General features: G+C 42.0%; 1 protein-coding gene across 1 annotated transcript; it reads right to left on the reverse strand.

Annotated features, from left to right (window-relative positions):
- Positions 1–4,477: 4,477 nt before the first annotated feature.
- LOC115903158 (C->U-editing enzyme APOBEC-1-like) lies at positions 4,478–11,366 on the reverse strand. Its single transcript, XM_030947422.1, has 4 exons — positions 11,215–11,366; positions 5,670–6,070; positions 5,009–5,124; positions 4,478–4,642 (listed from the first exon to the last, which is right to left on the reverse strand). Exons 1-4 carry the CDS (start codon positions 11,235–11,237, stop codon positions 4,478–4,480), a joined length of 705 nt encoding a protein of 234 aa, XP_030803282.1. The 5' UTR covers positions 11,238–11,366.
- Between the last annotated feature and the right edge of the window lie 5,447 nt (positions 11,367–16,813).

The raw sequence follows: 16,813 nt of genomic DNA on the forward strand, positions 1-16,813 counted from the left end.
ATGGTTAAACTCTCTCCAAAATTCACCTGGAAAACGTAGCTGTCACGGGAGGCAAAACCTCCATCAAAAGCAGAAAATAACTACCAGCACCAGGCATTACAACCATTGGGCACCATCAAGGATGGAGTTAATTGTCTTCATTCCAGTCCATATCAGTTCCTGGGCAGTGTGTCAGTGGAAGCCACAAGTGAGGGCGGTCAAGATAACCCTTTTTTTTTTTTTTAAGTCCTCAGGGCCCCAAGAGGCACAAACCATAATAATTGCTTTGTTTTTTTTTATTGTGAAAACAATTTGGGGTTCTTTGCTCGTGACCTTGGAATGTCACAAGCTTGCTTTGAACAAAAGCTGGTTGTGATGTGAAGGGGCTGAGCGTGGCAAGACAAAGCCAACAGGACAGTGTAAACAAAGACTAAGGAAAATGAGCCTTGGCACAGCGAGAGCATCAACAACCACCCCCAAAGCTGCTGGGAAGATCATAGTCTGATACCCTTTGTTTGGCAGCCTGTGCCAGCAACTAGTTATATTGGAGACTGAAAGGGAAACACTTGATCCACTTTATACATTTTGTTCAGCAGTTTCACATCGTCTGTGTTTCTCTTTCCCAGCCCCTCATAGCAACTTGCGTGATCAGTTTTCCTTGCCTCTTTAAAAACATCTTAAAAGCACAAGGAGTTTCCAGTGGACACATCTAGTGGCCTAGTTCCAGATAAAAATAAATTAAATAAAAATAAAAATAATTACTTACTTCTTTTAGCTATCTGAGTGGAGATGCTGAAATGCCATGACCATGGGTACTGTAATTATCATTCCACGGTCACACCTCTTGGTGGATAGAGGATTTGCTTCTGTTGAACAGAGCATCTGTGGATTTTTGGAGCTGCATTTTAAAATCAAGTGCTCCTCTTGGTTACATGTCAGAGCTCCCAGTGAAACAGTGGGAAATCCTCTAGGTTAGCACAGTCTTTCTAATGCAGACTTGTGTTTCAGTGATTAATGAGACATTACTACAGCAAGAGCTGACACTTATTGTGATTAGTTATCAGTTTAAAACAGTGACAAGTGCTTATTTACATGGCTAACTATTAAGATTTTGGAATGTTCTGCTCCAGTAAACTGTGGATGCAGATAGCAGGACAGGGTGAAACTAGGTCCATATATGGACACTAAAGGCGAGATGCAGGGTTCCCAAATGCAGTCATTGTGGGTATTCAGGTAGTGGGACAGATATTGACAAACCACAGCTGGTGGCTAGGATTGCCTGCTCTCTGTGAAAAACAGCCCCTCTGTCACTGCTAGATAGTGTCTGCACAGTGCTTTCTGCCTTGATGGGGCATTTTCTGTGGTTTTAAGTTCACTTCTGTTCCTCTTGTACCATGAGGTAGGAAACAAGGCTATGTGAGAGGACAGCAGGCCTCCAGAAATGCTCCTTTTGGCATCCTGCCCATCTCTTGCCAGATGACAGGCCCTGGGACCCCAACGCAAAGCCCACAGCTGAGGGGATGATAACTCAGAGACAACTTTGAACTGGTTCAAGAGTGGCTGCCCCAGATGGATGAGCACAAATCTCATCTCAAATGGGGCCTGACAGGATTCATCCCAAGGCACAGAAGGAGCTGACCAATATCATTGCAGGACCTTGCATTGTTTTTCAATAGTCTTGGGAGTCTGGAAAGGTTCCAGGGCAAGTGGAAGATGACAGTGCTGTTCCAATGTTTCAAGAATGGTAAGAAGGAAGACCCTGGTAATTACAGCCTGTCAGTCTCACTTCAGTGCCTGGTAAAGTTATGGAGAAGGTTATTCTGATAGACAATTACAGGTCCTGAGAGGGATGTCTGGACCACCTCCTCTGAGGCAGCCAACATTTGGAATTGCCTTGGGCTAAATTAAGGCAAAACAACACCAAGAAATCAATTAGAAAGTTTTATTTTTGGCTGCAGCAATTAAAACAGTATGATCGATTCAACAGTCTGTAGCAGCAACAATTCAAACCTTTCTGAACAGCCTGCAGATTCAACCTTTCTGAACAACATGTGACAACAGCCATCTCTGGGCAGCCTGTGGCAGCAGTGACTTGAACTTTTAAGCAGAGGGAGAAAGGAAGAAGGAAAGATAGGAAAAATACAGGTAGTCCAAAACAGACCTGGCTTTGTCCAGATACTAAATACAGAAAGGTGAATACATGTTTCACCAAAAAAATGGTATCTTATTGCTAACAGCACTTTGTCAGTGAGGCTCAAGGCCCCTGGTTCAGGCCTCAGCACTTCACCTCCAGGATAAAATGTCCAGCACACAGATAAGTCCATAGGGCTCTGGGTAAGCAGCTGGCTGATGGCTCAAAAAGTTACAGCCAGAGTTTATATCAGGCTGGAGACCTGCCACCACTGGGGCTCCCTGCGGCTCATTTTTACAGCCAGTGATCTTCAATGTTCTTATAAATCATCTGAATGGGGGAATCAAATGTAGGAACCAAAATTAAGTAATCTTGCCGATGACACTAAACTAGGAGGATCCATGGATTCCCTTGAGGGTAAAGAGGCCCTGCAGAGAGATCTGGATACTGAAGAGCTGAGCAGTCACCAATTGTATGAAATATTACAAGAGCAAGTGCTGCATTCTTCACTTGGGACCAGGTAATCCTGAAATTTATGCAATCCTGAAAGCAATGATTAGTGATAGGACTGGTGTAGATGGAATGAAGCTGCATTAGTGGATGTTCAGCCTAGACATTAGGAAAAGATTGTTCACTGATATCAGACATGAAGCTCACTCCTCTTAAATTTTTAAGAGTTTTAGTAGATGATAATAGGGGATAATCACAAAGTAAAACTTACAGCATATGCTGGGTGCATGGCCACAGCCAGGCACACCCACCTCTTCTGTCTGCAGACTTTTATACTGTTACAGTTGTATTACTTCCTCAGAAGATTTTGCAGATTTATTTTGGGCTGATTGACTACAATCTTGCTTCAGATTTTTGCAGCGTTTGCACAATTCAATAGCTGCAGACGTCAGCAGTCTAGGGTGGTCTTCTGATGCCATTTTAAGCTTGGTACTCTTCCTTTATGGTCTTCTGCTCTTCACTTATGCTATCTTGGATATACATTTTGCAATAACAATCATATCTTAAAAGACACCTTTTGCAAGCCCACTTCCATCTTTTAAAAGCCTTTTATGTTAAAAGCCTTATTTCCCCTTTTACGTTGCCCACAAGCAGTTACAAATTTTACCACACTTAAAAGCAATTTGAGACTTACACTAATTATCTAAAAACAATTACAATTTTATAATTAAACCAAACAAATTATAGTGAAAACCAACTACTACATAACTGTTTATAACATGGATGATGATTTTAGTCATGTTCTTTAGTTTTAGGTAGTCATGGGAGGAGAAGGACCTGATGATTTTTTGTCTCCCTTTCAACTTGAGATATTCTGTGATTCTTTGATTCTACGAACGAAGATCCTGAAATGGAAATAGAAGTATGATATTTACATCCTCCAACTGCACTTTGAACATGCTATGATTTGAAATGGACATGGCAGAAGCAAGCTATTAGTTGTAGTAGCCCAAGATGTCACTTTTCCACACACACCATATAAAATGGATTTCCCAAACAACCAATGACCCACATAGCCATAGATTTCTTTCACTCTCGTTCACTAAAAATAGCATTTGTCAGAAAATTCTAATGCATTGAAATCAAAATGCTGAAGCACTTATATTAGTTTTGCTAGATTTTTTAAAAAATACAGTCCTTCCCAGCCAAGGACATGGACCTGTTCATCCAAGCAAAGTGTCTTGTCTCCAGGGCCACAAACTTTCAGCACTCTTGTTGAACACACCTTTCTCTCTCCTGCCTTTCAGGAGGTCTGCCACAAAACAGAAGCAAAGGCTGAATTTTCCCAGGGTGCAGGCATTCTGATTTGAACAGTTTTTGTCACCTCACAGAAACCATACCCTTCCAACCAGTCACAGAAGTTACTGAATGGAATCTGGAAGGAACTTCAGTGAAGTATGCAGGGGCCCAGTAACTGGGGGGGTGTCAGACCACTGCAGACATTGAGAGAAAGGGCTGAGCAGCACATTTTGGCAAACTGAAACCCATGCTCAGATCCAGGTTAAAAAGGAATCTGGTGGAGGGTTTCTGAGGTGAGACTGGAGTTCCAGGTAAAAATCAAGGAATTTCGCACCCTGGAACCCAAAGGAGAAAAACTGCATAGCTTTTCCTTCATAATATTGTTGCCTTTTTCAACCGAAAAATGAAATCTGAGATAATTTTAGTATAGGAGTGTTGTAGGAGGTAATATAAAAAAGTGGATTTTTATTTGGAGGCCTCCGGGGGCAGTTATGGAGAATGTCCACAAAACCCTTGCCACACGAGGTGAATATAGTTTTGACTGGTTTTAGGAAATCAGCATAACTGATAAAAAGCCCCAGTTAGGAGGACAAGTGGTAATGCAACTCCCCCGCCAGGTCAAGCTCCTTCTCTAGAGCCCTCCCCTGGTACTAGCTGTATTTGTTTATGAAAATGTGTCTCAAAGACTTTGTTCTCAACCTTGGTTCCCAGGAAGAAGCAAGATAGGATACAGACCTTGTACCCCCGGGGCTTGGAGCTCTGGAATTTGTTTTGTCTGCCTGCCTAGGGAAAGGACACAGAAAAGTACTGAGAAAACTAGCTAGAATATAATAATAGGCTACAGAGCTCCAAATCTATGTGCGAAGAATACAGAGAACATATAAAAGAAAAAAAGGCAAAACCCAAAGTGGCATCAATATGATGGAAAAATAGCCATAGTGCTTCTCTCCCAGTGGGACAGGATAGTTCCCATGATTTTAGTACATTCCTTTTCTCAAAAGCCAAAAGCCTCAAGAGTCTAGTTGGACTCTTTACAGTCCAACTAGAGCTACATGTGAACAAGGGCTTCATTCCTGCTCTTTACACCTCAGTTGCCCCAGAGTACAGATCATTTCATGTGATCCCCTCTATCTCTCAGAGTGTACTAACCTGAAGGATATCGTCCAGCTTTACACGATTCCTCTGTATCTCTGATTGAAACTTCTTGGGCGAGAAATCACAGTCAACACCTCGCTGTATAAAGGTCTTCCGACAGTAATTATAGTCTGGAGAAATAGAAGCAGATAATTACCCTGAGTTTATTCAGATATCAGAGAAGTTCAGGGAGCAAGACTTCTTAAGCTCTTCCTTGTGTCTATATCACAGACACAGCTTGGCCATGGATAGGTCAGCTGATGGATGCTGTCCACTCCATATTTGGAACCAATACCATTCACTCTGAGCATTTTTTTTTTCTCCCTTAACCACAAAGGAGCTCTTCAGCCAGCCTTATCCCAGCAACTGCATTTAGGACAAGGGAGAAGGACCATATCCCCCATTCCCTCAAGAGTGACATAAGGATGGTATCTCTATAAACAAAAGAGAATTTTCATACAGATCTGGTTGCTAAGGGTCCTGACCCTCTTCTGCTGCACTACTTAAACCCCTTTTTTTGGGATGTGACTCTCATTCACTGCATGGTGATGGTTGCGCCCCCAAAGAAGCTGAGTTGACACGGGGCACCATAGAAGCAAGCCCATACCCGATTCACCCATGCACAAAGCTCACCAGCTCACCCCTCCCCAGTCCCACAAAGCATGGGAAACCTTGCCTTCAGCTTCCATGGCTTTAATGGTCACTTCCTGCAAGCTGTTAAGTTTCCTGAGGGCCTCGCAGTTTTCTTGATCGTTTATGCGGTAGAGCCGTGCCACGTGTATGTAGATGTTCACATTGGGCTGCTCCTCCAGGAAATCCCGAATTACATCACAGCACTCCGAGCAGGGGCTATAGGACAGGTACCAATACATGTCACAGATATTGTAGCTTCTTGGCTCAAAGATTTCCTCCAGGAAGTACTGTTCTGCATGGCAATTGTTGTAATCGTCATTTCTGACCCAGTGCCGCCAAGACCTCATACCTCCATGCCACCACAGCTCGCACATTAGGTATGTCTCCATTGGAAACTCCCGGGGATCAAAGTGTTTTCTTAATGCCCTCTTAGAGATATACATGCTGAAACAGAAGAGAAAATTCAAGGAATCATTGGTTACAGCTTTGTTTTCAGTAGTGCTCCATTAAAAAGGGGCAGGGTGTGTAGGAGTGACAGGGGGGTCAGCACGGTCGGGACGGACGGAGACGAGAGATCTCTGAAGCCAGGTCGTGGAACTTACAGTTTATTGCAGTGGGCGTGAGTGCAGGGCCCTGCTGGGAGCTGCCAGCCACAGCTCAGAGCAGGCCCGAGAGAAGAGGGGGGTAGAGAGGATAAGAGCGTAAGAGCGTGAAAGCATAAGAGAGTAAAAGGGGTAAGAGCTAAGAGGCAAGAGTAGGATTATGGAAAGTAAGTAAGTAAGTAAGTAAGAGCTAACACCATGGAAAAGTAAGTAAGTAAGTAAGTAAGTGAAGTTCCCGTTACAATACAATAAATCCTCTTCTGTGTTGAATATTCTGATTCTTACTAACCAATCTAGTACAATATAAAAATCCTATAGCATTTACATACAGCCTATAAGAATCACTACATTACCATACTGTGCTACATTTTAAACCCTAAAAACTACTCTTTGGATGCCTTCTGCCAAGCTGGCAAGGTCTGCTCGGACCCTTGGACCTGTCAGCAAGCAGAGAGTATTATTTCATCAAAAGGAGATTACCTTCAGTCTGGCCACACCACTGTTTTCCAGTTGTTCAGTAACTAAGAGATCTCAAAGCTTGCTTTCATTTCAATCTTGCTTATAGTTTCTATATTCTCAAAATCTTTTGCCAGGCAATCATATTTATAAGGCTTTCCTGCTTCATCCTCCCCAACAAGGGTGGAGGAAATCAGAGGAGAACTGAGTAGGGCAATGCAAGGAAAACGGAGAGGCAGGCACCAGGCAGGGTAAAGGAACCAAAGGAACCCGACCCTGAACTGTTAATCCTCCCCTCCTCCACAGCTGCATGCAGAACTTTCACTGCCTTCCCCCTCCCGATGCCTGTCCTCTTCCCCATCAGTGGGAGTATTTCTAAAAGCTCTCTATATCTTTTGTGTGTCAGGCATTTTTACAAGGTTCCTATGTAGCTCTTTTCAATGAAGGGAGCTGTTGTGAATTTTGTAAGAGCTAATACAAAAAAAATAAAAGAAAGAAAATAAATACACTGATACACTATGAAGCTGAATATTTTTCCTTATTGGACTCTCTTGCTGTTTGTACCTTCATAAGGATTAGCACAGTCAGCACCATCCTGCGTGAGAGAAGAGGAAAGAAATGGTCTATGCAAAAAGATGCAACTCCCAGGATGGATATTTTCTGAGTTCAGAAAGGACTTCTAAATACTGTTAGTTAAGGACCTATACCAAGACTGCCAGTAGTCTTGAATTATCTTTTATACCCAGTAATTATCCATAATGCATAAACAATGGAGCCTCCAGAGGCACTATGTAGCCTTTGTACAATTACCTAATATAGAGATTTATATGAGAATGCACCTCAGGTATATGTTTTTCCACATTAGAATAATTCAGAGTAAATCTAGTAGACAACTGATCAGATTCCAAAGAGAGAAGCAATAAGCCTGTAAATTGATTTATAGATTAGTACTCATTAGTAACAAAAACCCACAAACAAACCAAAACCCAAACCAAACCAACAAACAAAAAGCACAACAAAAAAAGTTGCAAAACCCCCCAGTCTGAGCCACAGACAAACGAAATCTTGCAGAAAAAGTAACTGTCACATATTCTCTGTCTGCAGGACTTACCACCTATGCAAAAAAAGCATCTCATTTATCTGAGTCAGTCAGAAGGCTTTGTCTTCTTACCCTGTCTCCTTCCTCATCCCAGCCTCCTGCACATTAAAATACATATGCACACAAACCAATTTATAATCCACGGGGTGTCTCTCTCTTTATCTTCTCCATGTAAACTCCATTCATATCCACCAAAGAAACCATACATGCAGATTTATTTATCAGACTTTCCACTGAATTTATGTAAATGTAACAACAAATGTAAATACAACCAAATGTTTAATTATGGTACAGGAATAGCTATTTTATTATATGTAATTCCTTTAGTAGGTTGTTAAAAAAACACTAGGAGAGACAAAATGGAAGACTCAAATTTTATGCTTTCTCATTTAAGGTATTAAAAGAGATGCACTTTTCCTATTTATATTATGTTATTTGGAAGTTAATGTCTATTAGCTTAAATTTCTGTAAAACTCAAATTTTTAGGGAACATATACATAATATAATTATATCATATGTTCACAATAAATATATAAAATATGTGGCTGGTTGGAGTTCACCAAAGAAATTCATTAAACTCCCAGTATTCAAGCCAAGTTCAGTTAATCTAATTTTTACAGAAGATACTTTTAAGGTTTTGGAAAGCAATGTCACAACAGATTACAGAGATTTAATTCATTCAAAGGTACCCGTAGATGTTCCCATCTGATTATAACACACAAGTTAAAACTTCCAAGTCTTACTTAAACAGGTCTTAAGCACCCTCCTGCCTGTGTTTTGACAATAAAATACTGCACACTCTGGACAAGCTATTGCAACGGGTGTCCTGTGCTCAGGGACATAAAGCTATTTGTTTAGAACAATCTTGAAATACACTAATCTTCAAGATGCAGACACCTTAGGGATGTGTTCAGCCGAGTGAAATTTATGGTGTAATCAGCTTAGTAAAATATGACCAAAAGTCTGCATTCTTATTAATATTTGCTACAGCTATTCCTTGCTATTTTTAAATAGTAGATTAATGAAAATTTAAACAACACTACCAGAAGGACAAATAAGAAATTTTAAAAGCATGATAAAACACTCACATACTATAGAATATATACAGAAAGGCAGTGTTCATTTTTCTCCCCAAGTCAGATAAGAGAATACTTAAAGTAAATTGTGAGTTTACAGACACAAAATTACTGCCCAAATTCATGCAATCACCTCGACTCTTTTTTATAGTGTTTGCAGTTATCACCAAGTGTTCAGCATTGTCATGCATGGTACACGTATACACATAGAGCCTAACTCAAAAAAAAAAAATCAGTCACATAACAGCTATTGATACAAATATGAGACGAAATTTATAGTTAGCAAATAATTAAAGATATAAAGAAGAAAACGTAATTTTTCTTTCTAAATCAGGTCCATCAATCTCACAGAGGTGAACTTGTAATCCTTTCAGAATTTAAGAGCTGCAGAGAAATGTACTGTAAAGTATGACTAATAAAATGAAAAATGGACTGTACCCCAAAATGTTTAGAGGAATTAGGGCAGAAAATGACAGAGGGATGACAGCCAACATAACTATGTCCTAGGCTTTATTTTCTTTTTTATTAATATGCAGCTGCTATGTAAACGTACATTAAACCTTGAAGATGTATTGACTGATTACAAAATACATTTTAAAACGTGGTAATTCTGTATTTCCTATTGTATGGTCCCACCATCCATAACTTGAACAGGAATGCAGTGAGATTATTTTAAAATTCACAAAACAGCTCCTAATACGAATATCTTACAAAAACTGTGTAATAAACCGCATCATCATAGATATTTAATAATTTTCCTTCCTTCCTCTAACACTTTTTATTAGAAATTATTTAAAAATCTGCTCATTGCAAGATAATAACAGTAATAATGACAATGTCTAAAAATACATGAGCATAAATTTGTCAAAACTTCTCTAATCCACATTTTTTGTCCCTTGTTAATGCATTGCACAACCGAGGCACTTCTTTACTAAGTGCATTCTGTGAAATACAAAGCTGTGTTTCATGTCAGGTACATACAGGCAATGTGTGAATTTGTGATTGTGAGATGTGTGGAGACCGACCACGGGATAGCTAAAAAGACGCATTCTAATAATAACTGAGGAAAGTAAAGCATGGAAGAACGCCTTTGAACCTATCCTTTGTTCGCAATCAACCTTAGTTGATTTAGGAGCATTTGAATTAAAGCGTTAAGGATGTTGCTCTTTGCTTGTAGCTAAGTCTTAAAGAGTTTTCCAATAATAACCTTTTGAAGTATAATTTTAGAATATTGCTTGTATCCTTAAAACTATAGCTTTGGAATATATATAAAGGAAACATGCTTATCTCACGCCTTAAGAAAACAGTGAAAAGCAGCTTGAGAAAGGAAGATGAACATCAACTCAAGGATTAATAGTTTCGACCAAGGGAAGCTGGACATCACTGTTATGAGATTTATAGTCTCTGCAATCGAAAGGTGGACCCGCATCTGGGGAGCTGGACTTCACCAGATGGGATTCGTCTTTCTTCTTTCAGAAACTGGACCACCACCATCTGGGGATACTCCTTTTTGGGATACATCCTGAGAAAAACTAAATCACAATAGTGTATAGAATTGTGATTCTATACATATATTGTGTAAAAATTTGGAATAGAAACTGCTGATGAGTAAAAATTGGAATAGAAACTGCTGAGAAAGCTTATGAGTACCTCTATAAACACCTGTAAGCCTCAACTATTGGTGTGCAGTTGGAGGGAAAACCTCCCCCACGGTACCCAGCGCTGTATTGCTCATACTTTACCATATTAATTAATAAACTGGTTACTGCTTGAATATTGGCCTAGTCAATCTTCTTACTTCTAACAATTCTTTACACTTCTTTACTTCTTTTCTTACTTGCATTAAAACTTCCCCCTCCCTGGAACAGAAAATGGTCTGAGACGCTTCATTTTGGGCGGTAACAGCTGTCTCAAGACCTCGGAGCTGCCGAGCAAGGACGATGCGTTTTCACCGTGTCTGGCAGCCCGGCGTCGGGGCCAGCCTGCTCCCGCCCCAGCCCTGCCCCAACACCCCCATCTTCCCGGGGCTTTTCGCAGCGCCTGCTGCTCCTCAACGCTTTGTGCCTCCCGGGACAGCTTCCAAACCACCAGGAGCTTCCCCAGCAGGCTGGGAGCCCAGTGCAGCCCCTGGTACACCGCAGTGACACTGGGGACAAAGGTCCCGCTCAGGGACCAGCACTGCCCTCGCCCTTTCCCAGTGCCACCATCACCGCCCGTCCCCGATCCCGCACGGACACAAAGCTCTCCCTCCCTCCCCGGGCTGCACAGCCAGGGACGCCCTCGGGTCGCAGCAGCAGCAACAACACAGAGCTGAAGCTGGGCTACTTTTTTTTTTTTTTTTTTAATTTCTTTTACCCTCTCATCTTTCTCCGGTACATGGCTTCTCCTTTCGCGGTGGGCTCTGGCGGGGCTGTCCTCCCTGCTGTCCCTGCAGACTGGGCTCGACGCGCGCCCAAGCACTGGGCACACCCCCGGCTCCGCTGGCACAGGTGAGGGCTGAAATGGGAGACGGGAGAACTTCGCCGGACCTCAGTCGGGGCCTGGGAATGACGCGTCCAAACGCGCCTGCCCCCAGCAGGGCTCCCGCCTCCTTTCCTCACGCCTATGCTGGGCTGCGGGGGGCCTGAGGAGCTTCCTGTTAAAAAACGTAATAATTGAACCATCTCTTTGAAGCCCGATTCTAAGTTTCAAATGGATGATAAAGCTTCGTTGGCAGGAAAACGTGATTTATTCTTCTGTGTAGGACACCTCTGGCAGGGTCGCAGCTGTTCTGTGTGGCACACAGACCTTCCCTGGAATATCTGAAGCTCAGCTCAGTGGAAAGCATGGTGCTTCTGCCTCGTGTGCTGCCAGACCTTTCCGTGCTGTCACAACTTTGTGCTCACCAATACCACTCGTGAGAGACTTCGCTCACAAAGTGTCAGCAAAGCTTCATCACTCTCCCTAACAAACCAACAGGGTTCCCCCTCTTGTCTTGAACAATGCTGCCTGAACACGGCGTGCCCAGCATTTGAAGGGGTCTTAGATTTATTTGTTGTCTACACTCCTATTTCTATTATATTTTATTAAAACAGCTGTTGGTTAACTCATGTCTTGTCAGGCTTTGCTTACTGATGAGAGGAATAGCGGATTTGTCTTTACAAAGAAGCTGTGAGTCTGCTGGTAGATAAAACTAGCACTGGGAGATAAGAGAAACAGTGGGAAGGATTCTGCTGATTGATGAATGGAAAAAGATATTTGCTTTTACAAGTAAACTTCAAGTTGGCTGATAAATGAAATTAGACATTGAAACATGAAAGAAACAATGGGGAAGAAAAACACCTAAATTCCATATCAATTAAAAATTAAAAGGGAATGTGATATATATTAGGGAATAATTCGTGCTTGTGTAAAATATACATGAAATAAGTTGTGCTTGTACAAAAAAATTCTTAAAGATTTAAAACCACGAGGGGAAAGAGATTGCCTCACACATTGTGAAATCACAGACCAGGCAGCAAAGAGGAAAAAACCTAATTAGCAAACGAAAAGACGTGGCTCCGTGGAGATGGGCCCTTTCCTGGGACAGTCCAGAGACACCCAAGCATGAATACTCGATAAGTATCTATGATCAGGATAGTCAGAGTAATCAAGGTTGTGCATCCCAATGCCAGGTTCCCCTGTAACTCGACAATCATCATTCATCACTTCCCAGAAACGGTTTAGCCCAGCCCAGCACAGAGAAAAGGAAACTACATGAATATGTGAAGCGAGGAGAAGAACGGGAGAAACTCTGCCCCAGGCAGAAAAAACCGTATAAAACCCGCCCGGCAGAGACAGCATTTGTGAACAGAGGGGATCCGAAGCAGTTCAGGTCGGATCTGTGTTCACCCAGCGCCGATCCCAATGCCGGGCTCGATGCTGTCCCTTTGAGTGTGGCTATCAGAGACGAAATCTCGGTCATGAAATAAAAACCTTTTTTATTGATTATTGATTTGGCTTTATCATTTATTAGTTATAACAGGAGGGTTATACCTTAGAGGGAAATCTTCGGTACCTCAGCCAATGGGGAAAGAGAGAAGGGAAATGTGCCCAGGAAATTAGGATAAAAAGGTAAGCTATGTCCTCCAAAAATTTGAGATACCCCAGGGGAAGGCCCCATGGCCTCTCCCTCTATTCAAATAAAGCAAAAGGACTCCTCTGTCTCCTTTTTGGACATAAACCTCTGATGTTTGTGGATTAATTTTCCTAACACTGAGAACCAGTATGTACCCTGCACCATCTCTCTTGCACATAAGTGATCCTGGCCAGGCCACTAAGATGCACACATCTTGGAACTGGGCTTTGATTTCATCCTTGTGGGTCCCCTCCAATATTCAGAGTATTCTATGATGCTGATGAGTATATGGATAAGAGTGCAAAGGGGCAAAATCCATTCATTTTGAGATTTGTAAAAAAAACCCCTCCCACTGCCTTTCTTTATGGTCTTTTTGAGTGTAGTTATAGGAATTTTCTGTGGAAATATTTAGGAAAGATAGTAGCTCCCAAGTCCCACACAGGGACTTGGTGGTTAGGTGCTGTTCACCTAACCACTATGCTGGAAGAGCACAGTGCAGCTCAGCAACAGTGCCAGCCCCCTTTCAATAACATTTCCAAGGCAAACCTCACAATCCTGGAAGACACCAAGGAGTGGCTGCAGTTACCAGCCACTCAGCAGTGTTCTGCTCGTGTCTTAACTGCACTGTGGGTGCAGGGAGCTCAGCTGGCTCCGTGCTGAGCCTGCCTGGGGCACAGCGCTGTCTGATCAGGTCTGGAAACATTGCAAATCCTTTCATGGGACACCAAGCCTAATCTAAGAAGGACTAGAAATGCCTAGAGAGGGCTGCAGAGGCTGTGCAGGTGTTGCCCAGATGAGGAGCCCGGGGAGCAGGTGGCAGCAGGACCCAGGTGACTCCTCAGGGACCAAGGAAAAGGCAGCTCTGCGCCAAGGCAAGTGATGGCACACTCTGCATGCCACCAGCACCCCAGAAGAGCAGGCTACCTCAGACTCAGCACTGCCGGGATGCACAGAGCCAGCCCTGGACTACAACAGCTACAGAGCTATTTGTCCCTCCAGGAACTGGCCTTGGGGCTTTTTCCCATTACATTTTGGGATTTCCCTTTACCTGGGATATCCCAAAATGGCACGAGTTGACAATATGAGGATTACAGTTTCCATTTCTCCTTTATGGAATACCTGAAGAAAATTGCTGAGCGTTGTCTCTTCGGAGGGACAAGGAGCTCCAGTGATTGATTACAGGACTGATGCTGAAGCTGCTGCCAGATGTTGACAGCAGCTTGTCTAACCCTCTTGGATTGAGTACTGGCTGCCTCAGAAGGCGCCTGTCTCCAGTTGGGAAGGACAAAGGGAGCACTGTGGGCTGTTGGCTAAGCAATGTATGCCACCCTAACCCAATGGGAAATCTTGTGTGGCTTGGAAGAGGAAGTAAAGACATGCACAGTAAAGCCATTGTCTTCATTTTGACATGTCTGTTTGTAAATGTATTGTAAGTATCTGTGGCAACCTTCTGAAAGCTGGAAAGGATCACAAATATCACCAGATAAGGTCTGCTAGGAATGCACTTCTATCATAACAAGCAGAACACAAATGGAAGTTCATGGTGGAAATTAATGAATTTCAAGGTTGTGATAAACTCACCTAACTTGGAATGAAAAACTTGTATTAGTAAGGAATGGGCTTCTTTGCAGCTTGCAAATTGAGGTGTCTTACACATTTAAGATAAGTCTGAATGGGCTCGGCAGAGATTTGAAGGGAAATCTTCCTGCAGGATAATGTGCAAAATGAGTTTGTTTACATGACCCATTCCAGTGACCCTGCTCTGACAGCAATAGACATGAAGTCCATGACATGGGATGAAGTCAAGACATGGAATAAGTACTTTCCTAAACTGCAAAAGCTCTGTTGCCTACAATGTGCCTGTCAACAGCTCTCTCCAAAGATCTGCACAGTGTTTGATGGGCTGACACTAAGCCATGTCTGTATCTCTTCTCCAGAAACCATTTCCCATTCATCACCTCTAGCTCCACAAACCACGTCTTTTATCTGTGACCCCTGCAAGTTCTTAGTGGACAGACACACATTCACATTGTTATGAATATTTTGATCAAATAATCAATTAAGTAATATTGAAGGGTTAGCTATGATCATAATTAGAAAATTGCAAAGTATAAGTTATAGAAATATCACTAGTCCATGTTTTGAATATGTACCCTTTCAAACCTTACCAAGAAGTTACTGGACCCTTATGTTTCAATCAAGAAGCTATGGAGACCATCATACTCATCAGTTATGTTCCCTGTTGGGGAATGAAAAAGTTAATTTTAATTGGTATAGGAGCAACTTATTTGGTATTAATCATGTGTAGAGAAAAACTTAGTTTGGAATGTGTAAGCATTGTGGGTGCAATAGGGAGGAAAGAGAACAGCCTTTTCTTTTACAAACACTACTATTTAACTTAAGAAAACAGTGGGAGACACACCATTGTGTATGTGCCTGAATCAACAATGCCCTTGCTGGAAAGAGATTTTTGGGAAAATTAGATGCTTAAATAACTTTCACGATGAAGAAATATAAATTAAAAATACCAGAATCAAAAGCTGTTGAGGCAAAGATTTTTATGTTACAGTAATAAAAAAAGAGCTGGAAGAAATCCCAGAGGAGAATTAACCCCACTGGTACAGACAACTGAGATGCCTGGATGATCAAAAGTGGCTAAACTAGTAAGGATTACTTTCAAACCTGAAGTCAAACTGGTAAAGCAAAAATTATATCCTCTTAAGTGGGAGGCAAGTAAAAAGTTGGAGAAGCTTGTTGAAAAAATTTTAGAATATGGGTTATTGAAAGAGTGTGAATTAGAATATAATATAGTGATATTACCAGTTATAGATTAGTGCAAGGTTTAAGGGCTATTATTAATAGGTACCTGATATTTATCTAGAAGTAGCTGATCCATACACACTCTTGACAACACTGACAAGGGGAATATAAATGGTTTATGATGCTTGATCTTAAGGAGGCTTTTTCTGCAATATCTCCTGACACAGACAGTTAGAAATTGTTTGCTTTTGAGTGGGGGAGTCCAAACACCAGGTGGAAGGTGCAGCTGACGTGGATTGTGCTCACAATAAAAAAGATCAAAAAAGAAAAAAGAAATTGGAAAGCTGGAAAAAGAAAATCTGGGCAGAACTTTACTACTACAATGTGTGAATGATATTTTACCAGCAATCAAGACTTTTACAAGCAATCAGTGCCTCAGTGCTACTGTAAGTCTATTAAATTTCTTGGGACTATTTGGATACAGGGTGTCAAAGAAAACAAATAGACAAAGAAGCAGTAATATATTTTAGTTTTGAGATCTCACAGGAGAAAAGAAGCTTGGAAAGCAGCTGAAAAGAAGCCACTTGCCAGAGCCAAGGAATACAAACCTTCTTAGGTACAGCCAGGTGCTGTCAGTTATGGACAGCCACTTATGGGGTACTGGCAAAACTCTTGCACAGTTCTCCACCAAAAATACTTGGTATAAACTCCTGGAGTCAGAGGGTCATTGAAGCCCTAAAAGAACCTTAATGCCAACCCCTGCATTGGGACTCTCACACTTAAACCATACCATTTGAGTTATTCGTGCAGGAAAGGATGCACCTGGCACTAGGGGTACTGGGGCAGCCTTTGGGTCATGAAAGTATCCTGTCCAAACAATTGGACAGTGGAAGTAAAGGTGGATACCTGAGAGAGGTGGTAGCTGCAGAGAAGCACAAAAGCTGCCATGTACCTCACATGGGCACAGCTGGTTTGGAGCAGAAAGGAGGACGTTGGATATTGTCAGCAGGATGCTGCAACACCAGGTTGCTCTTTTGGAGCAGGACAATGTTGAGATTAAGTTAACCACTGCTTTAAAACCAGCCATGTTTCTTCCAC

The sequence above is a fragment of the Camarhynchus parvulus genome, chromosome 1 (genome assembly GCF_901933205.1).
Source record: "Camarhynchus parvulus chromosome 1, STF_HiC, whole genome shotgun sequence".
Taxonomy (NCBI): Eukaryota; Metazoa; Chordata; class Aves; order Passeriformes; family Thraupidae; genus Camarhynchus; species Camarhynchus parvulus.